Source organism: Pagrus major, chromosome 17 (genome assembly GCF_040436345.1).
Source record: "Pagrus major chromosome 17, Pma_NU_1.0".
Classification (NCBI taxonomy): Eukaryota; Metazoa; Chordata; class Actinopteri; order Spariformes; family Sparidae; genus Pagrus; species Pagrus major.
Window position 1 is genome coordinate 149,767 of NC_133231.1, and position 26,936 is coordinate 176,702.

The following is a 26,936-nucleotide window of genomic DNA, read 5'->3' on the forward strand; positions in this document are numbered from 1 at the left end:
GATCTGAATGCATATTCAGTCAAACTGTCTGCTATCAGATAAAGGAATAAAATGTGGGATTAGTTTTTATGTTACTGGAGGTGTCTATATTAATGCTTTTTTTTCTGCTTTAATGTATCTGCAATAATTACGCAGAAAATTAATTTCAATGTGTTTTAATGTGAATGTTTGTCTGAAGAATCATTAAATAAAATTATTTGTCATAATAATAACTTGCCTAGTAACCAGAACCCTCCTCCATGAACTGCATGTGCATGATGTGCCAGCTGTCAGTTTACAGACGTATTATTATTCCAGTTCAACCACTACTCTAGTTAAATAATGTACAGTGTTAGTTAATAACACAGAGCAGTGAAGCTGCTAAACGTTTGACACACTATATTTCAGCTGGTGCAAAGCAGCACAAAGCACAGCACAAGTGTCATTGCTAGTTTCAGACCAACACAGTTGTGATTTTCACGCCCAGCGCCCCGTCGTGTAACAAACAAACGTACGAGAGAGCGAGGCATTTTTTCACATTTTGCTTTTACTTCAATTTCTCGGTCTCAGTACATCACAGTCACGGACACTCAGTTTCCATTAAATTAATTAATAAATTCTTGTGCACAGTTGTATGATCTTTCAATTTTTACCTCTCATTTTAATATAGAGTTATAATACATTATATATATTTATATCATACATGAGTTATGTACAGAATGTGCATTTGTGGCAAGTTGCCCCATCACGTGGTAAGTTGTCACACTATATTTCTCAACAAATAACATGTATAAAAGTAGAAGCTTTCCACACTCATTGTTGCAGTTAAAAGTCTGATTTATTTAGACCAATGTTTTGAATATCAGGGCTTCTTCAGTGTCAGTGCATGAAAAACCAGGAACAACCCATGAACAGATAACAAATAAACTGAAAGAGAGTGTTGGTGGTAGTTGACCCGGGGCACAGGTGATTGTGACCTGGGTCCACCTTTCCTCAGAGGTAAGTGACCCAACTTGCTTGAAGCCACATCTAACAACAACTCTGTCCGGTCTGTGAACAGTTCTCACTCCAGGTTCATCTACATTCCAAATATCTGCTGGTCCAAACTGATGCCTTTCTAGCACCTCTGCTATGTTGTCAAAGAAGGCATTGACATTCACCCTGTTGAAACTAACTGCCCTGGCCTGGCTAGTGGACTCTGGCTTTCTCAGTGCCAGCACTGGATACATCTTCAAAAAGGCTGCGAACCACTCAGGGGTGGTTTGTTCTTTCTCTGCTCAGGTTGGTGTAATTTTTAATTGGCATGCCACAGCAAAACCGATAGGCCAGTTTCCTAATAGTAGTGTTGTTACAGGTTGGCCGTTGTTGTTACAGGAGGGACAGTGTTGTTACAGGTTGGCTCTTGTTGTTACAGGTGGGACAGTGTTGTTACAGGTTGGCCCTTGTTGTTACAGGAGGGACAGTGTTGACATTTCTCATTTCCTCACTCTGTACTGTATAATATAGGACAAACACAAACCCTGGTCTGTAGGGGGCAGTATGACGCGTTACAGTGTTCAGCCTGCCGAAATCTATGAGAAGAAGGAGTAGCCGGTGTGTCGGTGCCACGTCACTGAGGTCATACAGCAGGCAAGATGGCGAGCACCTACGAGAGTTTTAACTTGTAAGTGAAATGGCTTCACATCACAACACCACAAAGCTTAGTTTCATTTCCGTGTTGGCCGAAGAGGCGACGAGGCTCTGTGAGGTCTTCATACTGACATGGCGAACGATTATCAGCTTCACACGGACATTCTCTCCTGTCAGCACAGTCATCGTCCCGCAGCCACCGCTACATCTGATCCCACACAAAGTTTTCTTAACTAATGATCCGTTTACATCAGCATCTCGTTGATATCACTGATTTTAACAGGATTCCTGCCCTCCTGTGTGGAGCTAGAGCTAGATGAGACGATGAGGCCACATTCAGGCAGCTTGTTGTAACCAGCTGCTACAAGTTCGTTCAGTTTCTGCTGCTGCTGCTACACAGTAGACTGCATCTATTCGCATAGCAGAGGTTTACTGTCAGGGCTCCAACATCACTGATGGTGTTAGTGTAGGTGACGTCTTAATGTTAGTGACGGTGTTAGTGATAGTGACGTGTTAGTGACGGTGTTGGTGATAGTGAAGTGTTAGTGATGGTGTTAATGTTAGTGACATGTTAATGTTAGTGATGGTGTTAATGTTAGTGACATGTTAATGTTAGTGATGGTGTTAGTGATAGTGTTAGTAACTGTGTTAATGTTAGTGACGTGGTAATGTTAGTTATGGTGTTAGTGATGGTGTTAGTAACGGTGTTAATGTTAGTGACGTGGTAATGTTAGTTATGGTGTTAGTGATAGTGACGTGTTAGTGATAGTGACGTGTAAGTGTTAGTGACGGTGTTAATGATAGTGATAGTGTTAGTAACAGTGTTAATGTTAGTGACGTGTTAATGTTAGTGACAGTTTAATTAGTGATGTGTTAATGTTACTGACGTGTTAATGTTAGTGACGTGTTAATTAGTGACATGTTAATGTGACGTTAATTAGTGACGTGTTAAGGTTAGTGATGGTGTTAATGTTAGTGATGTGTTACTTAGTGACATGTAAATGTCAGTGATGGTGTTAATGTTAGTGATGTTAATGTTAGTGATGGTGTTAATGTTAGTGACGTGTTAATGTTAGTGACGTTAATGTTAGTGATGGTGTTAGTGATGGTGTTAATGTTAGTGACGTGTTAATTAGTGACTTGTTAATGTTAGTGGCGTGATGGTGTTAGTGATAGTGACGTGTTAATGTTAGTCACGGTGTTAATATTAATGATGTGTTAATGTTAGTCACGGTGTTAATGTTAGTGACGTGTTAATGTTAGTGATGGTGTTAGTGATAGTGACGTTTTAGTGATAGTGACGTTTTAGTGATAGTGACGTGTTAGTGTTAATGTTAGTGACATGTTAATGTTAGTGACGTGTTAATGTTAGTGACGGTGTTAATGTTAGTGACGGTGTTAGTGACGGTGTTAATGTTAGTGATGGTGTTAATGTTAGTGATGGTTTTAATGTTAGTGACGATGTTAATGTTAATGACGTGTTAATGTTAGTGATGGTGTTAGTGATAGTGACATGTTAGTGTTAGTGACGGTGTTAATGTTAGTAACGTGTTATTGTTAGTGACGTGTTAATGTTAGTGACGTGTTATTGTTAGTGACGTGTTAATGTTAGTGACGTGTTAATGTCAGTGACGTGTTATTGTCAGTGATGGTGTTAGTGATAGTGTTAGTAACAGTGTTAATGTTAGTGATAGTGTTAGTGACGTTGTTAATGTTAGTGATGGTGTTAGTGTTAACCAAAAAGAAAGCTGTCAACAATGGAGCTCTGATACTCACCATGGCAGATCCCCACTTTAATACAGTGGAGCTAGAAATATGAATGCATAGCATGAATCTCAATAAACAGATAGGAGAAAAAGGTGAAAGTGAGAGCATAAGTCTGATCATCGAGAAAGATGCAGAGTCAACTACAAACAAAAGGACATGCTATCAAAAAAGTAAAAGAGCAATAGTTTTATAATTATGCAAATAATTTGTTTCCAAGTTCAATGTTTTTACTGTTAGTGATGGTGTTAGTGACGGTGTTAGTGATGGTGTTAGGGACGGTGTTAATGTTTTTGATGTGTTAATGTTAGTGATGTGTTAATGTTGGTCACGGTGTTAGTGACAGTGTTAATGTTAGTGATGGTGATGGTGTTAGTGACGGTGTTAATGTTAGTGATGGTGTTAGTGTTAGTGACGGTGTTAATGTTAATGTTAGTGACGTGTTAGTGTCAGTGACGCTGTTAATGTTAGTGACGTGTTAATGTTAGTGATGGTGTTAATGTTAGTGACGGTGTTAGTGTCAGTGACGTTTTAATGTCTCTGCTCCACCAGGCGCACCACACCAGAGAGGTTCTACATCGAGGCCTGTGATGATGGCTGTGTAGACGTTCTGACTATCGACAGAGTGTCGACTGAGATGACTCTCACAGGTAAGCACAGGTTAGATGATTTGTGCTCCAGTGCACATATAGTTGAAGAAGGACACGCTGATCAGACAAGAGACTGCTCCGGGCTCACAGGTCTGACTCTAGCAGCAGTCAGCCCGTCAGCCTATAAACAAGTCATGGAGGAGCTTCTGTTCCTCTTGGTGCCAGTTTCAGATGGCAGCTTTAACAAACTCTAACCCTGAACTCTGAGTTGACTGAGCCTGAGTTGGGAAACTCAGAACTCAGAAACTCATTCTGATAAGAAGAACAGCTGATCAGAATGAGTGTTTGAACCAAAAAGAAAGCTGTCATCAATGGAGCTCTGATACTCACCATGGCAGATCCCCACTTTAATACAGTGGAGCTAGAAATATGAATGCATAACATGAATCTTAATAAACAGAAAGGAGAAAAAGGTGCAAGTGAGAGCATAAGTCTGATCATTGAGAAAGATGCCTAGTCAACTATAAACAAAAGGACATGCTATCAAAAAAGTAAAAGAGCAATAGTTTTATAATTGTGCAAATAATTTGTTTCCAAGTTCAACGTTTTTTCTTAAGAGATTACCTTTTTTTGCTTCTGTCAGATATATTTTCTCTCAAATTCTTATTTTTATTTGTTATTGAATAAGTTGTATTTGATTCTTATTGGCACATATTGTCTTCCATATGTAACAGCTGACTAAACCTTCACTGACATGGAAGAGCATACGTCGTCGACACGACCACCTGCTCACTCGTTTCATGTTATTTATGCCTATAATTAAAAAAGCAGATTAAGGGCATTAATTAGTTGTCAGATAACTTATGATCAGAGTTTGTCAGGAGAGTAAATTATTATACTCTATATTTCTAATAAATCAGAATAATAGAATGATTCAGAGAATCATAAACAAGAATCATTAGTTGCAGCCTAATTCATGATTCTACTGCTGTTTGTCTTCTGAACACACTGTCACTAATCAATGATGTGTGCTGTGGTCCTCAGTGAGGAGAGACATCCCTGCATCTGCTGAGACCAGGCCAATATGTGGACTCATGGGGACCATACGTTTGGTGGCAGGTGAGTTCAGTACATAATGCAGGAAATTATGTTCCAGCCAGACCTGAAAATATGGCAACTGTCCGCTATTAAGCCTTTTTCATACCAAGGAACTTTGGGTACTTGGGAGACAACAGGGGAGACTAGTCTCAACTCCAGAGAAGCTGCTCCATTTATTAACCAACACACTGTGACCTGTGATGAACATTAGTGCCAGAAAGTTTTCAGCCTACTCTTAAACATAGAGTGGGTGTCTGACTCTTGGATCGAGACCGAAGGATGGTTCCACAGGAGAGGAGCTTGATAGCTGAAGGCTCTGTCTCCTATTCTACGTTTGGAGAATCGAGGAACCACAAGTAACCCTGCATGCTGGGAGCGCAGTGTTCTAGTGTAGGTAATAGGGTAAAAGGTAAATGGACTGTATTTATATAGTGCTTTTCTAGTCTCAGCAATCACTCAAAGCGCTTCACAACACAAGATGTTGATGAAGGTTCTCAGTCATCCAGGTCATGGTAACTGTAGGTGCTGTATCGTAGGCAACTGGACTTAAGTTCCTTGAAGACGTTTAACCTCTAATCCAAGAGGCTTCTTCAGTTTAACTAACTGGAGGAGCTGCAGGCTTTTAAACTCTGTGTGGGAGTGTCCTTACTCGTTAAGGACACGTGTGAGCTCTGAGTTTCAGAGTCGTTAGGGCCACTTGTGGGTCATTGACCCAACCGGCCAGCCGTGGGTTGCTGTTAAGCTGTCTGGGGAGAGAACTCAGTACAGCATTGTAGGTGGATGATAAGTTATGTCTTAGGCCACCTCCTCTGTTCAGACAGTCGATCCAGTTTGACATAGATGGATTCTTTTTCATCCCCTCTTCAAACCATCATCACCATCATTTTTACATTGATGTCCTGATGACAGCAGAGTCTTGACCTGAGGAGTTGGCCCTCCTGTGTTGTGCCATTCATTTATGGAGAGGTTGTTTTGTCTCCCCAATGTACAGATCTATGCAGTCCTGGCTGCATTGAACAGCATAAATCACTCTGTTTATGCCTGGGTGTTTTGTCCTTAGGATGGACAAGTTTCTGCCTCAGTGTGTTGGTAGGTTTAAAGTGAACTGGGATATGATGTTTGTTAAAGATCCTCCTGAGTTTCTCAGATGTTCCTGTGACATAGGGAATGACGATGTTGTTACGTCTTCCCGTCTCCTCCTCTCTGTCTGCTCTGGATCTTTTAGAGGTTTTGAAAAAGGTCCAGTTTGGGTAGCCACAGGTTTTAAGTGCTCCCCTGATGTGCTTCTGTTCCTTTTCCTTCCCCTCTGACTTAGTGGGCATGGTCTCAGCCCGATGGTTTAGGGTTCTGATGACCCCCAGCTTGTGCTCCAGTGGGTGATGAGAGTCGAACAGCAAGTACTGATCTTCGTGTGTAGGTTTTCTGTACACCTCAATGTTGAGGCTGTCTTCTTCAATAAATACTGCACAGTCCAAGAAGGGCAGACTGTCTCCTCTGACATCTTCCTGTGTGAACTTGATGTTGTTGTCCACAGTATTTATATGTTCTGTAAAGGCTTCCACTTCCCTTCTTCTGATTTTGACAAACACCACAAGTGGCCCTAACGACTCTGAAACTCAGCAGAACAGAATGGTAGATAGAATGGTATGGTAATTGTAAGTGCTGTATCATAGGCAGCTGGACTTGTTTTAGTTTCTTGAAGACATTTCACCTCTCACCCAAGAGGCTTCTTCAGTTCTAACTAACTTGAGAGGAGTGGTAGTGATAGTGGTATATTATCTGGGTGTTAAAGGACATATTCTGATCAAGGATAACGGCCAGAGTTTTATGGTGGTCAGTGGTCTGCTGTCCTTAAAGAGTCGTTAGGGCCACCTGTGAGCACAAGTGGCCCTAATGACTCTGTAAGGACACTCCCACACAGAGTTTAAAAGCCTGCAACTCCTCTCCAGTTAGTTAGAACTGAAGAAGCCTCTTGGGAGAGAGGTGAAATGTCTTCAAGAAACTGAAACAAGTCCAGCTGCCTACGATACAGCACTTACAATTACCATGACCTGGATGACTGAGAACCCTCATCAACTTTTTGAGTCGGGGTTCCTCATACTTGCAATGTTAAGTAGATGAATGAAGGCAGTCCTTGAAATCTATATTATGTAGGAGTTAAAGGACATATTCTAATCAAGGATAACAGCCAGAGTTTTTATGGTGGTCATAGGTCTGCTGTGTTTTAACTTTGCCTTCAAGTATTGGACCAGTGTGCTAGGTACCTCAACAGAGGGTTAAACAAAACAGGATGGCATAAAGTGGTAACAACAAAATGTGATAATGGAAATGCAAACATAACCGTAGTAATGTGTAACGAACTGAACTGGACTGCAGTGTGTTGTGTTCTGCTGTGTATTCTCATTTCAACCACCCATTGGTTTCAGGCATGTACCTGGTTGTAATCACAAAGAAGAAGAAGGTGGGAGATTTGCTGGGCCATGCTGTTTGGAAGGCTCTTGACTTTGACATCATCTCCTATAAGAAGACAATACTACACCTGACAGACAGCCAGGTAGGATCTTATGTATGGAGGATTGAGATCACAATACTCTCACACGAGTCTTATTTTTATTTAATTCTTTTTCAACAAAAACATTTATCACACTCTTTAGCTCTATACACCTGAGGTGGATCTTGACAGTCTGGGCATTTTTCCACCTGCATGTACAATACATGAGGCAGCTTAAATAGATCTGTGCCTGTGACAACGAGCATTGTCTGCGTCTGCTTTAGTGAAGTTTATCCAGACTTTTGAGCACACTGACATCAGAGCAGGGTTCAGTCTGTGTGTGTGTGCTAGGGATGCAACTATACAGTTCGCCCATGGTTCACAACATACCTCGGATTTTGGATCATTGTTCAGTTTGGTTCGGTAAACATTTTTTGTGTGAGGAGGAAAAAAGCTACAATATTACTATCTGAAATTCTGTCTTTATTTTGCTTATTACCAACAACAAAACAAGTTGAACATTTCTGGTGTATTGTATAATGTCAAATAAATAAACATATCAAATGTAAAACCCTTTCAAAAGTGCCTCTTGACTTCTGGTATACTAAAAAGAAAAATAATTTCAGCTTGTAGCCCATATATAATCTGAGAGAAACAAAAATTCAAAAATAGCTAGTATTCAGCCTATTTTAAATAAACACAATTCACTATATTTCAGATGTGAAGTTAGGATCTAGTTATTTAGCTATTCCTGTATCTTCATTTTCATTTCCTTTCATACAGCACAAGGCTCTGTGTTTCAGCCAGTTTATCTTCTATGGCTCTGCGTGTCTTTTCATAGAGGTCAGGAATAACTTGGCTGCTGAAAAACGTACGAAGGGGCACAATGTATCGTGGATCATTAGGTGATGAAAACCCACATCTATCATCACCGAGAAGGGCTGCAAGTCTTTAGCAGTGAACTGCACTGGCAATTGTTTTGTGTTTTTCTGAACTGGTAGGATCGGTTTGTTTGAAGGCATCAGAGAGAGAGACTTCTGTTTCACTGATGGCGTTACCTGCTCGGCCATCCTGCTTCCACACAGCGATATTGCTCGGTGGTGGTGGTGGCGGAGGTGCGTGCTAAGGTTTGAAGTGTTTCCACTCGTGTAGGCGACACGAGTCGAGCAGTGCTTACAGACAGTAACTTTGAAAGAAGACTGTGCTTCCTCAAACTGTTGCCTCTTGGCTCCGTTCACCATGCTGTCTGCCATGTTCAGTGTGACTCCTATCCTACTCCATTGCCACCCCCAGTGTCATTACGCTATATGCATACTAACAGTGATTGGCCATTTACTCGTTGGGAGGGATATTCTTTGTTGACACAACAACCCGCTCTAACTGCAGGACACAGACACACACAAAGCCAATTTGGAGAGAAATGCATGGGAAGTAGTAACGCAAAATGTAACTGCAAAACTGAAAATCCGGGAACCTTAAGTGCGTATGAACCCTGGATGGTGAATGGTACAGTTCAGTATTATGTTGAGATGCAGGCTGAGGGAGCTGCTGAGGGAGATCTCTCCTCAGGAGTGAAAGTGGCACAAATACTGCAGCCTCCAATAAAAGCGTTGAATAGATGTTTTGAAATCAAATCAATTTTATTTATATAGCCCAATATCACAATCACATTGCCTCAGTGGGTTTTACAATCTGTACAGTGAACGACATCCTCTGTCCTCAGACCCTCAGAAAAAAAACAACCTTTTAACAAGGAGAAAAAAAAAGATGGAAGAAACCTCAGGAAGAGCCATAGAGGATGATCCCTCTCCTCGGCTGGCTAGATTCCACATTACCAACCTTCTGCCGTCAGTGTTTTTATCTCCCACCTCTGGTGCTGGATCTGTCTCTTGTTTCAGATGCAGGACAACAAGACTTTCCTGTCCATGATCAACAATGTGCTTCATACAGACGGCTTCTACTTTGCAACAGACTATGACCTGACACACACACTGCAGCGCTTGGCCAACACCAGCCCTGAGTTTCAGGAGATGAGCCTTCTGGAGAGGGTAAGATTACCTTATATAACACATACAGTCCAGCCTCTCTCTATCGGTCGGCTCGCAGTGATCACAACGAAATACCCAAACAATTATCCATTCCAATGTACAATTGTGTCATGTATTTCAGAATCTTTTCTTTTTTTGTGGGCATGGTCCTTAGAGTGTGCTTCATCTCCAGGCCACACCCATGACTACCTATGTGTGTGACGTTCTACTAACATGTGTTAACCGTCCTTGTTCCAGGCAGATCAGCGATTTGTCTGGAATGGCCACCTGTTGAGAGAATTTATTGCACAGCCAGAGGTAAGACAGAATTACTCTTCACTTTCATAGCTTTTGTTTTGACTTCTCACTACAGGATATATTCCCTTGAATATTCTCAGTTACACTTTTGATGATTATGAGATTAGGGTCTGGACCTACAGTACCTTCACATTCAGCTACCTTTTTGACATAAAAATGATCTGGTTATAGGTTGTGTTCAAAAAGCCAACTGCAGAAAAAGCAGTAGCAGTTTTGCTTCAAATCACCCATTTGTTTGGCTTCACCAGTGGGCTAGGTTGAACACACAGATGTATTGCTATTGTAACATGAGCAGGGCTTGTCCACCAGTCAAAAGGCTACTGAAGGTTCATCATCACCAGCCACTCAACAGTTTATTGTTGTTTTTTTTGGCTGGCAAGTCAAGCAGATCTACCAACTGCCTGCATATTTTACCTGCATTTGGCACTTAGCTGGTGCTGATTCTGAGCCCTAAACATTAGTTGAACACTGCACTGTCCCTCTCTGCTGTGAGTGCTGTTCATAATGACAACAGCAGACGATATACAATAAAAAAGTATAGTAAGTAACTATTCTCATGTTATGATAGCAAAACTATTCAATGTGTGCTGTCATTATTGTAGACTCTTGTCAGTAGAAGCCTCTGGAAACTGCCGGCACAGTTGCAACCTTGAAGTCATGTGATTTCTGACAAACAGCTCTGGTGTGAAACAGATGGTCTAAAAAAAATGTCAAAGCTGGGATCCTGAAGGCAGGGGCAGTTCTCTGTGCTGAAGTACAGTCCAATGAGATTTTCATTTCATGTCATTTTTATTGGGTTAAGTGGGATTGAAGGAGTGTTCCACCAATTACTGACGTGCATAGGAAGAAATAAATCGTTGCCTTATTGGACTACTGGCAAGACTAGCCTCATAAATCAATACATTTAAGTGGGGAGCTGCAGTTTTTCTGTATCAAAATCTCTGATTCAACAGATTTCAATGAGTCTATTCAAGGGTTCATGATCTAAGTGGAATGTAGACTCTAGGCCTCTTAGGCTATAATCCCTGCTAAATGTTCAGTAGAGGAGTGCGTTACAATGTTAGGCTTACATTAACTGAATTACTTACGTGGATGGAAATAATGTGGTCTTTGAATTGTAAAAACTCTGTGATGGAGACTGTGCTTTTGAGAAAACAGGGTGGGGGTCATGTGATTGTGAGATCTCCTTCTGTTCCATTCAGAGCACGAAGGTTTCAAAGCTAAACTTTCAGAATAAGTATACACAGAATGATAATCACCAGCATGAAATTAAAGCATTTCATTGCCTAACACTGCTCTTATCTTACAGTTACACAAGTTTGTGTATCCTGTTGTCCACGGCTGTATCCTTTCCTGTTGATGTCTGACTGCAGACATAGTTTATTCCTGCCCTCATGAAATGTACTGCTACTGTTGTGAATGAGTGAGAGACGTATCATGTTGGACCCATCTCACCTGAGTGAAGCTTTGAATGAGATATGTCGGTGGCGCCTATATGGATTTTAGATGTATGACTCCTGAAACTATTGCATGTACTTTATGCTGTTAGATATGTTGGTAGAAGAGTGTCGTCTTGTCCCTGACTAGCAGGACTTATTAACTGCCCATCAGATCGAGAAAAAACAACAACAATCAACAATCCAGTGCTTAAAAAGGGGCTATCATATCCAAGATATGATTTCCTACTGTAAATCAGTCAGCATCAGGGGCGCCACTTTATATCTGTTTATGTCATCTGTTAATGTGTAGAGCACTGACTCTTCACGGTTCTGTGTCAGTACTGTTGGTTTCTTACTACATACGTTCACTAGTCATCACCATGAAGTCGAGCTGCATCAATGGAAAGGTGTTTGACTGGAGTATTATCTCCAGGAGAAGCTGTTTCAGAGCCGGTGTCCGCTACTATGTCCGAGGTACTGTCCAGTCCACTGACCCCTCATATCCACTGGATGCGGCTGCATCGCATTTTGGTTGCTATACATCTCGTCCATGGTTTTGTGTTTTAAAAAGATATTGAAAACACTTTAGCGGCGCGTTTGTGACATGAAAAACTACTACTGTAAGTACGGACAGAACCAGTAACAAAGTAAATGTACCATTAAATATTAGTTTCATCTCAACTGTCAGTAAATACGTATAGGCATTTATATACATTCAAGTGAAATTAATTTTACCTGCTCCAGCATCCAGTCAGGCACATGCAGTGGACATTAAGTCAATGAGAAGCTAAATGTCTCTGCATTATTGGGATTAACTTGTTTCGTGTTTTTGTTCGTAGGCATTGATTCAGAGGGTCATCCTGCTAACTATGTGGAGACGGAGCAGATTGTGCAGCACAGCAGCTCCAAGGCTTCGTTTGTTCAGGTGAGCCAAAATAATTATGCTGCACGAGAGATTACAGGAGCTTTGTGTGGTTTTGGAGAAAAAATTCAAAGTCAGAATTTTAATATTTACAATATTAATGAGGTAATGATACAAACTTTTTCCATAAGTGAATAAACAAGCTGTTCTCAGAGGAAAATAAGGTCCCAGAACACTGTTTGAAGCTAGAAAGGTGGCAGGGTCCGCCACATATAAACCAAGTAAAACAGTATAAACTGTGTTGTCCTTTAAGATCAGTTTGTTTATTTAGTTTATTCAGTCATGAAAACAAAGAGAGTTTGATTATTTAGTTTGTTTAGGCAGAAAAAAATCAGCCAATGAACATCTTTCTCTGCTCATTAACATTTCTAAGACAGAACTACAGACTGCTCCTTTAGGGCCTTGTCCAAACGTAAGCAGCGTTTTTGATCCCCGTCCAGATGAATGTTTTAGCACCGTTTCAGAAATGATCTCTGTACATACTCACACACCTGAAAACACATCACATGACCATTCAGGTACACTGAGCATACGGCTGCCGGTTTAAACAGGAAGCAGATTGTCTACTGTGTGGTCGGTGGCTTCGTTACAGTAAATACTTTGAAAGATTCGTACTTATACTGACTCGTTAAGCTTGTCAGTAGTTAACCTTTTACTTTTAGTCTCTATTACATATGTTATAAGTACCAGGATGGTACCAAGGCACATTTTCAAGAAAACTGGAAAAAATGATGAGGCAGGGTAATGTGACAGTCATTCAAAAATGGATTATACTTTTTTAGGATAAAACATTGTCGACAGCTGTTTTCATCTCTTTTTTCCATCTGTGTTTACATGCACACAATGTTCTGGTTCTTCAGAAAAAGACTGTTAACATGGTAAATGAAAATAAATATTCCACTAATATTCCCATTTTCATGCAGCTGTGCACACTCTGATAAATGTAATGACTTCTTGAAAAGGTCAGCGTTGCAGTAATTACACATATGCAAAAGCCTGTTAATAACCAAGTGTACCTCAGCTTTACAAACTGTTGCCTGGTTAGTTTACAACACACAGAGCTGACAGTGAGCTGCAAACAGGAAGAGGCTGCATGTCACAAACTGCCGTACAAACACAGATTGAGGCACATATCCTGAGTCGTATACATGTACCAGTATTTTCCCACATCTTAATTGGAAAATGTTTGTTTGCTGTTTACATGACCTGTATCAGACTACTAAATATTTTCATATTCAGAATAATAGTGGGAAATTAGTGTGCATGTAAACATAGCCAATGTCCATTTGTGTCTCTAATATAGACAGTATAACATCCATTCCATCCATGTACAAACTCAAATACTCACAGTATCATTACACACAGTCTGAGTTCACATTTGTAAATAATGCTGTACAGTAACACTGATGAAGTGAACGTGTACGAAGGGCCAAAACACAAACATTATTTATTTGTTTACATTCTAATTATATCGTTCTTATTTTTGTCATTTCCTTAGAAAGCATTGGAAGCATGTCACTGAAAGCCAAACACCAGATCTGATTTATCTGGACAGCTGGAATATCATTTGTTTCACAGGGAGAAAAAAAGTGAATATAGATTATTATAGTGAGAATATAAATTGTATTTATGAGTGTTAACCACATGTAATGGTTAGAAATCTGACATTCAAACTTTAATGTGCTCTCACAAACAGTAGCCAAGAAGTGCTCAACAAGAAGCATTCTTATGAACTTTCCCAACATGTTTCTGGATGCTAGACGCTAAGTTGCTTTTACAGGACCACAGCAATAACACAGCATTCACAGTTTATCACCAGGAAAAATTCATTAAAAAATTCAAGCGTGAGAAACTTATAATAAAAACAATACCAGGGAAAAACTGACACGATAAAGTTCATGTTGATGAGCTTTTATAGATGATACTGTGACGTCCCGTTCCAGTGAAGGCAGCATGACACTGCGCTGCAGGAGGCCGACAGAAACTCTGAAGTAAAGAGTTGATTTGTTATGAAACGTTACACCGCCTTGTCTCATCGTGTTGGTGTAAACAGGTATTCTTTATGAATGTTGCAGACCACATCTTCAACTTGTCCTGTCGTGAATTTCTGGTGTAAACTTGCAAACATCCCCTGAGAACATCTCAGCGCCCCCCTTCAATAGTAAGGACGTAGCGCCCCCGACATGTTAGGGTCGTTAAGGAACACTGTAATAGAGGGATGAATTAATGAGAGCAGGATGATGACATTTGATCATTATGCCTGTTTTCTTTCACAGACGAGAGGCTCCATCCCCTTCTACTGGTCCCAAAGGCCCAATCTCAAGTATAAGCCAAAACCACAGATCAGCAAAACAATGAATCATGTAAGCTGTTGTTACACTTCCTTCAGATACAGCGAGTTATTCTATGTGTTTGTTATCATATTAATCTTTAATTCTCACTGGTTTTCTGCTTAGTTGGATGGATTCCAGAGACACTTCGACTCACAGATTATTCTCTATGGAAGACAAGTCATTTTGAACCTGGTAAGATAAAAAGATGTATAATTATCTGCTGATTCTATCATTAGTATTAATTTAATTTTATGATCTCAATGTGCAAGCTAGCTGTTGTTTCCTCACCCTAACCTATGATATGACCCAGCCTTGAAAGAATCAGTGATCCCATGGCAGTGATAAATACATGACTTGTGGTTGTTTGCATTGATTTTCAATAAGAACTCTCAGTTGATGTCTTCCTATTTTCACAGATCAACCAGAAGGGTTCAGAAAAGCCACTGGAGCTGGCATTTGACAAGATGGTGACCAGCTTGGGTAATGGCATGATCAAGTAAGTTCTGGTGGCAGGGTTTTTAGTACCTCATGTTTACTCCACATCAACTGTGAGTAACACTTTTGGTAAATGCTCACTTTTACCAGGTACATCGCCTTCGACTTCCATAAGGAGTGCAGTCGGATGAGGTGGCATCGCCTGCAGATCTTATTGGACATGGTTGCTGAAATGCAGGATGAATTTGGGTCAGTGTGCTTTTCATATTGTGTGTAGACCACGTAGATATCTATGGATTGCACCATCAGAACTAATGATGTGTCTGTGAATTCAGATACTTCCTGGTGGATGCAGATGGGAAGGTGCTAATGAACCAGGAGGGGACGTTTCGAAGCAACTGCATGGACTGTCTGGACCGCACCAATGTCATCCAGAGCCTGCTGGCCCGACGGTCGCTGCAGTCCCAGCTACGGGTAAGACCCCAATCACTACTCTAAATAAAACTGCACACTTCCTGCAGATGTTTCATATTAAAAGCCCACCAGATATGGGAGGAATTGTGCCCTTTTTGGAACACTCTTCATGTTTTTTGAAGTGGAAATTTGACAAAGACAGTCGGAGTACCAGAAAGGTGAGTGTGACATTACGTGGTTGTTGCACTGATGGCGTTAGTGGGATGGCAATGAACATTAGACTGAATTTATCAAGACAGAAGGTTTGCATAAACAGCAGATTGCAACAGGAACAAAACTTATTAAAGTATCATGAAATATACTTTTAGTTGTACCGCCTTTTCACAAATGAATCAAGGAAGGGCTCATACCTCTCAACTCAAATGTGTGTGTGTCTGCAGAGAATGGGAGTCCTTCATGCGGGCCAGCAGATTGAAGATCAGTCAGACTTTGAGAAGATGTTCAAGAACGGTGGGCTTTCTCTGACACAAAACTGCCTGTAGTAGTTTCCTTTGAACTGATCACCTGGCACGCCTACATTTAAGGTCATGTTTCCTCAATGTCTCTTTCTGTTTTGTGCTCCGTTGCATGCAGCCTGGGCAGACAACGCTGATGCCTGTGCCAAGCAGTATGCTGGGACAGGTGCCTTGAAGACCGATTTCACCAGGTTAGTTTTCACCCAGCAAACAGCTACTATACAGCTAAACACCTGAAAATAACAAGGGAACAGTCTAGGGATGAAGATATTGGCTTGCCTGCTTATATCTCTATTTTTTCCTCCTTTCGTACAGAGCAATATATTTTATAATTATTTCCAATGTGTGGAAGATATCCATGGTCACTAGAGGATGAATCCTGATATTTTGAGGTTTTCTTGACCTGTCCTCTAGTTTCACCATCAGGAAAAACAAAAGAAATACATAAAAATGGACCGCTGGGGCTTCGTTCGGTCCCTGTGTGAGCGTCACAGTATCAGTCACTCGGTCACTTTCACTGCAAAGAGACGCTTCCTTTCATTTGAAGTTAGAATACAACTTCAACACGTTTCCAGAGAGCAGAAGTCAATATTTAGAGTACATATCATTGCTATGAAACCTGTGTAAGATATTGGTTCTAAACCTGTGGTTCTGACCCCCATTGGGAGTCACCAAAGCAATAGAGAGGGGTCTCTAGGCCTTCTTGATTTAAGAGAGAAAGCTAAGAAGTGCACAGTTAGGAAGTAAACTAAGTTAATTATTATTTAATATTATTATTATCATTATTATCATTATTATTATTATTATTATTATTTACAATACAAACGTAAAAACTAACGTCAGAGGATCAGGACTTGATGAAGACCAAAACATAAACTGTATTCACTAGGGGTGTCACGACCTCGATTGCAAGTCAGATTTTGATCAGAATTAATTCTTGTCTTAATCCATGATATCTATGAGTCCTACAAATTTCATGAAGATCGGAGAAAGTGGTTGTTCACATGACCCGGCGTTAAGGGGCGCTATAGATATGACACAGTATTGATGCATAGACGTATTCAGGGCGAAACCCTGTACATGTGTGATGAATTTGGAGTAGATGGGAAATTGTATGTTTGAAAAATGAAAATGGCCGCACGCAATCCAAGATGGCCGACTTCCTGTTGGGGCAAGAAGTTCCACAAAATTAATTCCTGTCTAAATTGTTGAGACCTATGAGTCTAGCAAATTTTACGCAGATGGGAGAAAGTTGTTGTTCACATGACCCAGCGTTAGGGGGCGCTATAAATATGACACAGTATGGATGCATAGACGTTTTCAGGGTGAACCGCTCTACATGTGTGAGCAATTTGGTGTAGATGGGAATTTGTATGTTGAAGTTATAAGGACTTCCTGCTTATGGCGAAGCATCAAAATGGAGCGCACCGCCACGCCCACCAGCCATAACTGAGGCGAAAGTTTGTGATAAGTTTTCATCTTCAAGGTCTGAGGATGAGGCTGAGTGAATGTGAAGTCTGTGGTGTAAAATCTGCAGGAGGAGTTCGTTAAAGTACGTTAAGTAAGTTAAAAGTGTGAAAATGGCAGCGAAATCTGAACTTTGAATCAAAATGGCCGACTTCCTGTTGGTCTGAGGGTTTGGGTGTTGATTCTTGTTTTGTGCGTCTGGTGATGATACATATGCATACCGAATTTCGTTCATGTATGTGCATGTAGTTCAAGTTTGAAATATTCCAGGGGGCGCCATGGAGCCATCTTTTCAGTTAAAAGGGCCAGACCCATATCAGATATCAATGTTTGTGACTGGTGATGCATGTGCAAAATTTGGGGTTTGTAGGAGTTTGTCTGTACGTACCAAATGGGAAAAGCCATTAGGGGGCGCTACTGAGCTGTTGTGCTGCACCTGAGGGCAGTTGTGGCATCAAATTAAAGTATTCATGAGTTTGAACCTACGTGTCAAATGTGGTGAGTCTGCAAACATGCTAAAGTCCTCTAAACAGTGTCGGAAAAATGAAAATCGCTGCACGCCATTCAAGATGGCCAACTTCCTGTTGCGGCAAAAATTCCAACAAAACAAATTCCTGGCTAAATCCATGAGGCCTATGAGTCCTGTGAATTTCATGATGATCAAAAATGTTTTTCGCACAAATTTTCCGGTGTTAGGTGGCGCTATGGAGTCCCCTGGCCACACCCACCCCCAATCATGTCGAATTATCAAATTTTTCACCAGATGTGACTTATGTTCCGATAATATTTTGTGTCCCTGGTGAGTTATGTCTACAATTTTCACATTGTCGACAAGAAAACACAGTTTGTAAGCTATGCTATGCACGTGTAACATATGCGTCCACAGTCAACACGACAAATATGGCCGGACATCTCCGCAGGCATCATAAATAAGTAGACTTAACTGAGAAAACAACACCGTTAACACAGCCAACTCTTCTGTCCTCACTCCGTCCTCACTTAGAGCTAAACTTCCACAAAATTCAACTCGCGCTAAAGCAATAACCAGCACTATAGGGGTGTTTGTAGCATCAGACATGTGACGTTATTCGGTGGTGGAAAACCCTGGATGTAAGCATTTAATTAGCGTACTGGAACCACACTATGAAATGCCAAGCGGGTCGCATCTTACCACAAAGGTGTTGTCCTCCATGTGTGATAATGTGAAGGAAAAAGTTATTGGAGGTCTGAGCAGTGCAGATTTAGTGGCTTTAACGACAGATTGCTGGACCTCCAGAGCAACACACAGCTACACGAACATCACAGCACACCACATTAATGATGATTGGGAAATTGAAAATCCAGTCCTTCAAACTCGCTCCATCTATGAGTGTCAGAGAGAAGGAAACCCTGAATTTGGCAAAAAAGAAAGTTAATTAGGTAAGTCTGATTGTTAAAAAGTATTAACCATTTAAATCTACAGAGGGAGCCTGACATGGTGCACAACATGACTCTCTAGCAGCTCAGAACAGACAAACCGACTACTGGTCTGAGGTCATGAGCAGAACTGCAAACAGAACAAGAAGGTTTATTCTGTGGGCAGCAGTGATGTCCTCAGTACATGTAGTCAGTGAAATTCAGGTATTTTTGTCTGTTCAGGTGTAAGAGTGTAAATGTGGATGCTGAAGTAAAGCAGGTGCCATCAAATGGTTCAGATTGATTATCTGCTTTACTGTAACGTGTGAACTACATGCTGATCTTTCAGGACAGGGAAGAGGACTCAGTGGGGACTGCTGATGGATGGCTGGAACTCCATGATCCGATACTACAAGAACAATTTCTCTGATGGTTTTAGACAGGTGGGTCTGAACTTTTCTGGATTTGAGTGCAACAGTATGTGTTTTACAGTAATACAAAATATAGTTTGTATATAAAATAAGCATATAAAGTATTACATAACAAAATAACTCCACCGTTTTAACTAAACAACAATGTACTGTAAGTAAATATCAACATTTTTAGACGGGCTTAAAACAGTGTCAGTACTCAGTCTGTTGTAATAATCTGCAAAGTTACTTCCTGTTCCAACTTTGACCCACCATATTTATTGTAGTTGTACTCAATGATTAGGGGTGTCACAATTCTCCAAATCCTCGATTCAATTCAATTTTCGATTCTAAGGTCACGATTCGATTCTCGATTCTTGATTTTTACATTTATTTTTTTTAAAGCACAGGCTGCTATGCCATTTTTAGACTAGACTTTTATGCAATATAATATCTGACCTTTGTTAGCAATGTACCACACTACATTGTCAAATTTAAAACATTTATTAACAACATAATGTAACAATAACTTATATCTTCGGTCAATTGGAAACTTAAACAAAATAACCTGCCATCAAGTCTTTTGTAACTGCAGTCTTCTTCACAGAAGATGACATTCAAGTTCACAACAAAACAAAAAAATAAAACAGCCATGTCCATAGTCTTTTCTGAACAATTAAGTGTCTTAAACTATTTCCGAACAGTTGGACACAAGGGGTCTCATTCATGAAACGTTAGTAAAGTTGTGCGTAGATGTGCACATAAAAGCCTACGCTACTAAAAACCTACTCCGGATTCATGAACACCGCGGGAAACTCAGATCTGATCGTAAACACGTGTGTATGATCGTGAATGCCAATCCATCGTAAAGTGACAGCGCGCTCCCGGTAATCAGCTATTAGCATAAATCCCCGCCCATGAATTGCCAATGACCACCATATAAGGAGGTGTAGATGCATCCAGTCGACCTGTCAGTCATGGCGCAAACGAAGAAAGGGAGAGAAAGAAAAAAGAACTTTGCGGAAGCGGAGATAGAAATACTTTTGGGTGAAGTGGAATTAAGAAAAAAATTTATTTTCATCTGTTAGCAGTGGTGTGACAGGGACAGGCAAAGCGAAGGCCTGGAGGGAGGTGACAGATGCCGTCAATATTGTCTCTGTAGTCCAAAGAACCATGTCCGAGGTGAAGCGTAAATGATTTGACATGAAACTGGAGGCAAAGAAACGCATAACCTCACACAAAAGAAATATATCAGCCACAGGAGGAGGAGGCTCACAGTCGCAGCTATCACCTGCAGACGAGCGCATCGCGGGGATAACTGGGGAGACCTCTCTGTCAGGAATTATACCTGGCGGAGACAGCGACATGCCTCCACTGGAGCCTATATTTTTATTATCATCATTCAACATGTAGAAAGAACGTGTAATCTATTGAGTCGATTTACATAGATAATTCACAATCATGAACCTAATCTGGATCTTAAACCTGCCAATTGCCAACTACTTTAACTAAATGTGTTATATTTTTATCATATGTTTAGGCTATATCACGTGTTTCAAAGGCATCTGCGTATTGTGTACATAACAGAGCGCAATATGAATTTAAATTGTAATTTCCAATAGTGACAAGCATTATTTATGTGCATTCTTAAATTTACACAAGCACTACGTGTGGTCAGCAGCATGTGTAGATTTTGTTAGTAGCTACGAAAAGATCGGAGCTACTAAAATATTGATGAATGCGAGATGCACGTAAATTTCCGTCTGCGAACAGTTTACACACAAATTCGTTCTGCTCACATTTCATGAATGAGACCCAAGGTGCGTAAGGTGTGAGTGGGCGAGCGAGAGTGAGGGAACGTGCATACGTGCAGATAGTGAATGAATGGGAGAGGAAGGAGAAGTGAAAGGAGTAGCAGTAGTCGCGACAGCAATAAAGTGTACAATATAGGCTGCAGTTTGGCTGTGAATAAAGGCGACGGCTCCTCAAGATACAGCAAAGCTCCCTGGTATTATTTCCCGACCAGCTTAACAGGTGAAAGGGGGTTCACCCCGAAAGTAAACATAAACTTCGGCCCTTGAGGAAATCATCTCCCCTGTGCTTTCTGACCACGGTCCGGGAGCCGAACAGGAATGGTGTAACACCATGCTATCGTTTGACTGGCTGTAGCTAATAGCTACTGGCTTAGCTAGTAGCTAAGTTAGAGGAGGTTGACTCGCAGCACTTCAACACCTGTGTGTTTTTTTCCCCTTGGCAAGCCGACCGGACGTGACATGGGGGCGTGGCAGCATCGACGATTCTATTTTTTAATTCGAAGTTCGAGGTTGTGAATTAATTTTCGATCGATTTCGATTCACCCTTATCAATGATACAATTATTGTATGTTTAGCAGTTTTGCTGTGTCCTCCATGTACAGAGGCTGTGTCCTCCATGTACAGAGGCTGCGTCCTCCATGTACAGGGGCTGTATCCTCCCGAGTGAGTGGGCCTCTAAAATACATTAACATGGATTAATTTGGGGTGCTGTGATGCACTTCGTTGAAATGTAAATCTGTGAGTTATATTCAGTTACAGTATACTATAAAGATCATTGAGGTAGAATTGTCCATGAGTTATCACGTGTTGACACAATATAGAGATACAAAACAAAAATGAAATGTAAAAGATATGAATGACCCCTGCTGACAGTTTTGTTTGTTTGTAGCAGAACTTGATTATAGGAACTATCTATAGTCAGCGGAGGGGCAGTGGAGTAGTTAATACTGGGGATGTGGACTGTTGAGACAGTAGGAAACAGTTGGTCTATTTCATTGCAGGACTCCATTGATCTGTTCCTGGGGAACTACGCTGTAGAGGAAGCTGATTGGACCAACCCATTACGTGACCCCAAAGACTGGAAGTTCCTGACGGTAAGAAGGGCTCACAAAGATAGACCAATAAGTTGTTTTTCTTTCAAAGTCTTTTTTTTTTCCAAATATCTTCATTGAAAAAATAACAACTGAACATAAACATGTGAGATACAATTCTCTTTTTGAATGTATGCAAAACAAAACAAGACAAAACAAAACAAGTACAATACTGTGGAAGAGAAATCAAAGAAAAATAGAGAAACATAAAATAAACATACACCTACGTACATATACTCACACACCCGCACCCACCCCGGCTCAATACGAACAACACGCAGTTAAATTGTTACATAAATTGTTAAATTAAATTGTTAAATCGCAGAGAAGTATTCAATCGGGCAACACCTGAAGTTCTGTAAAATAAGAGATAAAAGGCTGCCACTTACACTGAACAAAAATATAAACGCAACACTTTTGTTTTTCCTCCCATTTTTCATGAGCTGAACTCAAAGATCTAAAACATTTTCTATATACACAAAAGAACCATTTCTGTCAAATATTGTTTACAAATCTGTCTAAATCTGTGTTAGTGAGCACTTCCCCTTTGCTGAGATAATCAATCCCACCTCACAGGTGTGGCATATCAAGCTGATTAGACAGCATGAATATTGCACAGGTGTGCCTTAGGGTTGCCACAATAAAAGGTCACCCTGAAATGTGGAGTTTTGCTTTATTGGGGGGGTCTGGGTGGGTCAGAAAACCAGTCAGTATCTAGTGTGACCACCATTTGCTGCATAGAGTTGATCAGGTTGTTGATTGTGGCCTGTGGAATGTTGGTCCACTCCTTTTCAATGGCTGTGTGAAGTTGCTGGATATTGGCAGGAACTGGAACACGCTGTCGTATACGCCAATCCAGAGCATCCCAAACATGCTCAATGGGTGACATGTCCGGTGAGTATGCTGGCCATGCAAGAACTGGGATGTTTTCAGCTTCCAGGAATTGTGTACAGATCCTTGCAAAATGGGGCCGTGCATTATCATGCATCACATGAGGTGATGGTCGTGGATGAATGGCACAACAATGGGCCTCAGGATCTCGTCATGGTATCTCTATGCATTCACAATGCCATCAATAAAATGCACCTGTGTTCGTTGTCCATAACATACGCCTGCCCATACCATAACCCCACCGCCACCATGGGCCACTCGATCCGCAACGTTCAGCAAACCGCTCACCCACACGACGCCACACACACTGTCTGCCATCTGCCCTGAATAGTGAAAACCGGGATTCATCCGTGAAGAGAACGCCTCTCCAACGTGCCAGACGCCATCGACTGTGAGCATTTGCCCACTCAAGTCGGTTATGACGACGAACTGCAGTCAGGTCGAGACCCCAATGAAGACGACGAGCATGCAGATGAGCTTCCCTGAGACGGTTTCTGACAGTTTGTGCAGAAATTCTTTGGTTATGCAAACCGATTGCTGCAACAGCTGTCCGGGTGGCTGGTCTCAGACGATCTTGGAGGTGAACATGCTGGATGTGGAGGTCCTGGGCTGGTCTGGTTACACGTGGTCTGCGGTTGTGAGGCCGGTTGGATGTACTGCCAAACTGTCTGAAACGCCTTTGGAGACGGCTTACGGTAGAGAAATTAACATTCAATTCACAGGCAACAGCTCTGGTGGGCAAATGGTGGTCACACCAGATACTGACGGGTTTTCAGACCCCCCCAGTAAAGCAAAACTGTACATTTCAGAGTTGCCTTTTATTGTGGCCAGCCTAAGGCACACCTGTGCAATAATCATGCTGTCTAATCAGCATCTTGATATGCCACACCTGTGAGGTGGGATGGATTATCTTGGCAAAGGAGAAGTGCTCACTAACAGATTTAGAGAGATTCGTGAACAATATTTGACAGAAATGGTTCTTTTGTGTATATAGAAAATGTTTTAGATCTTTGAGTTCAGCTCATGAAAAATGGGAGCAAAAACAAAAGTGTTGCGTTTATATTTTTGTTCAGTGTATGAAAGAACTTCTCAGTAGATCCTGTCAGAGTGTATTTGATTTTCTCCATTTTTTTGAAGAACATGGTTTCCTTAAGCCATTGAGAAGTAGAGGGGCACCCAACAGATTTCCAATGGAGTAAAATGGTACATCTTGCTATTAAAGATGTGAAGGCTATAATGTCTTTTTGTACAGAGCTTAATGCAACTGAGCTATCAGGGATCTCAAATATAGTCATCAGCAGGCAAGGATGTAAAGCTACTCCAAGAATATTAGACATAATGTTAAGAAACTAAACCAAGAATCATGTAGGTTTGGGCAAAGAAAATACATATGACTTAGATGGCAAGGAGAGCCATGACATCTATCACATTTGTCTTCCACTTCGGGATATATTTTCAGAGAAATGAACCCTATGTAAGACTTCAAATCAAGTCCAAGACGTGCACAAGAAGTGGTAAACCTTCCGCCTCCTATAGCTTTGTTAATTGCATATCCAATTCCTTTTGCCATGCTGAGTGTTTAATGATTAAATCAAATCATAAGACTTCAATCAGTTCTCTCTCAAGAGAGAGCAAACCCTCCCAAGAGTGTTTTGGGTGTATAGAAGGGAAATTCGAGAAGGTCTTGGAAACAATGCTACGAATTTGAAAATAATGAAACAAATGTGTTGCAGGACACCATCTTCTTTCAAAGTCTATAATGTGACTGTGGTTTTTCTTTTCCTTCTCCAGTTGCCTATCATCATGGTGGTAGCATTCTCCATGTGCATCATCTGCCTGCTAATGGCCGGTAAGACAATCAGCAACAAACACACAAACATAACAACACAACAGTTAAAAGTTCCTATCAGGCTGAAGAAATGTAAGCATGAATTACTTTATTAATTAAGTTCCCACAGTATTTTGGCAGAGGATGCAGTTTTTGTTTTCCATTTCCTGGCTGACTCCATACCTGCTGTTCCCTCAGGTGACACGTGGACTGAAACCCTTGCCTATGTTCTGTTCTGGGGAACAGCTAGTGTGGTGACGGGCGGCCTCATCCTCTTTAATGGACTGGACTTTGTAGATGCTCCCAAGCTGGTGCAGAAGGAGAAGCTGGACTGAATGTGTGTGTGTGGAAAGCAGCTTGGCCCTGGCGACCTCACTGCCTCATCCTCCAGCTCTTCATCACTTTACCCCCAGCATCAGCATCAGCAGGCCTGGAATCTTTACTAATACAGGGTGGAGTGGAGGAGGGTGGTGGGCACCGGTGCCGGCCTTGTGCACTACAGCAGTGGAAAGACAGAGACTTGGAGTGCACGGGTCTGCTGCTGTCCACACTGCAGCGTCTGTCACGTGGACAGAAGTGTATGTTCACAGGTTTTACTGGACAGTGAACCTCTGGAGTTTGTTCATACTGGATGTCATTGTTCCTGATTTCAGAGGAATGCTGTGGGACCGACTATACGTTAAAATGCCTGATGTCCCGCTGCATTCCCTCAATAGATGCATAGGGATCAGATTCAGAACAGCTGTAAATGAATTATTAGCGTTCAAGCCCCAGTGGGCCAGAACCTTTCTGTGTTTGTGCTGACTTCAACCAAAAACCATTGCAAGGGGCGGCTTAGCAGGAAAATTACTATAACCCATGAACCATTTGTCCAGTCATCATAAAAAGTGTTTGGGAACAGGCCTACTGCAGCATTGTCTAGCCTGACCCATAGGGGGCGCCACAAATACTGAAAATACGTAACTCAACAGATCAGAATTTCACCAGTTTTGGTGTGCATGCTCTGGAGCAGAGTATTCACCAGAATCCACAGTGCCTGATGTCTCTGATCAGACCAGATGAAACAATCCGGTGAAGGGTGGGCAGCTGTGAATGGGCACTTACCGCACACTTTGAGATGATGAAACAAGTGTATGGTTGGTCTCACTTCTTCCAACTGAATTAAAGTAGCTGAAAAGATGCCGCCCATCTTTGTGAAGCCTGTTTAAGCTGTTTAATTTTGGCCCACTGAGCTACAAAAGGGCTTGTACCTGGAGTCAGCACATGCATCCATACTGTATACCTATGTACTGTTGATTTGCCTGTTGCCTTGATCTTTTTGCCATTCCAATATATGTTGACCTATGTACAGATGCTCTGTCCCAGGTTAAAAGCTGCCTGTTTCAAGGTCTTCATTTCAAAACCAGTAACGGGTCCAAAAGGCAGCAAGAAATTTGGCCTTTTGTCACCGATATTTAAATTACACAGCCAGTGTATCACCAGAAGTCCTCGATATTCTCAGTGTCTATTGGCAACATGGTAAATGGTGCATTTGTATAGTCTTTATCACTTCATACAGTCGAGAAATCTATCAGTTATCTGCTGTATTTAACATGTTTGTGATGAGGTGGTCATCAGTCACTATTAAAATCATGATATGAAGCTGATGAATGGAAAAACCTCCGCAGAATGTAAGGAATACTTCTGTCATGAACTTGTTCCACACCACAGAAGCCTGAATGATTTGGATATATTGACCTATAACTAAATAACATTTCTCAGTCATCATGTGTTGAAGTGTGTCATCACAGCTGTCTGTAAGGGTCGGTGTCGTGGAACATCTGCAGTATTTATTTAAGACAAGTGGTCTGTGTGCACAAATGAGTATTTATGCTCTCTATTTGCTTAACTATTACTTTCAAATGAGTAAAGTTGTGAAGAGGAATAAACACAACAGTATTGTTTAGTATTAACAATATTATGGGATGTTGAAGACACTGTTTTAACACACTGCAGCTGCAGCAGTAGTGACTGAAGTTCCAGGTTGTTGTTGTGTGATCATCCTCAGTCTTTATTATACAACATTCATTTTCCTTTTTATTGGCAA

General features: G+C 41.2%; 1 protein-coding gene across 1 annotated transcript; it reads left to right on the forward strand.

Moving 5' to 3' along the window:
• Positions 1 to 1,582: 1,582 nt before the first annotated feature.
• sacm1lb (SAC1 like phosphatidylinositide phosphatase b) lies at positions 1,583 to 26,614 on the forward strand. Its single transcript, XM_073485216.1, has 20 exons — positions 1,583 to 1,642; positions 3,925 to 4,022; positions 5,007 to 5,081; positions 7,487 to 7,614; positions 9,450 to 9,599; positions 9,837 to 9,896; positions 11,206 to 11,239; positions 11,708 to 11,809; positions 12,175 to 12,260; positions 14,534 to 14,620; positions 14,714 to 14,782; positions 15,007 to 15,086; positions 15,176 to 15,274; positions 15,361 to 15,499; positions 15,880 to 15,949; positions 16,073 to 16,145; positions 19,166 to 19,259; positions 22,042 to 22,134; positions 24,814 to 24,871; positions 25,049 to 26,614. The coding sequence occupies exons 1-20, from the start codon at positions 1,614 to 1,616 to the stop codon at positions 25,183 to 25,185; spliced, it is 1,761 nt and encodes a 586-aa protein (XP_073341317.1). The 5' UTR covers positions 1,583 to 1,613; the 3' UTR covers positions 25,186 to 26,614.
• Positions 26,615 to 26,936: the final 322 nt, after the last annotated feature.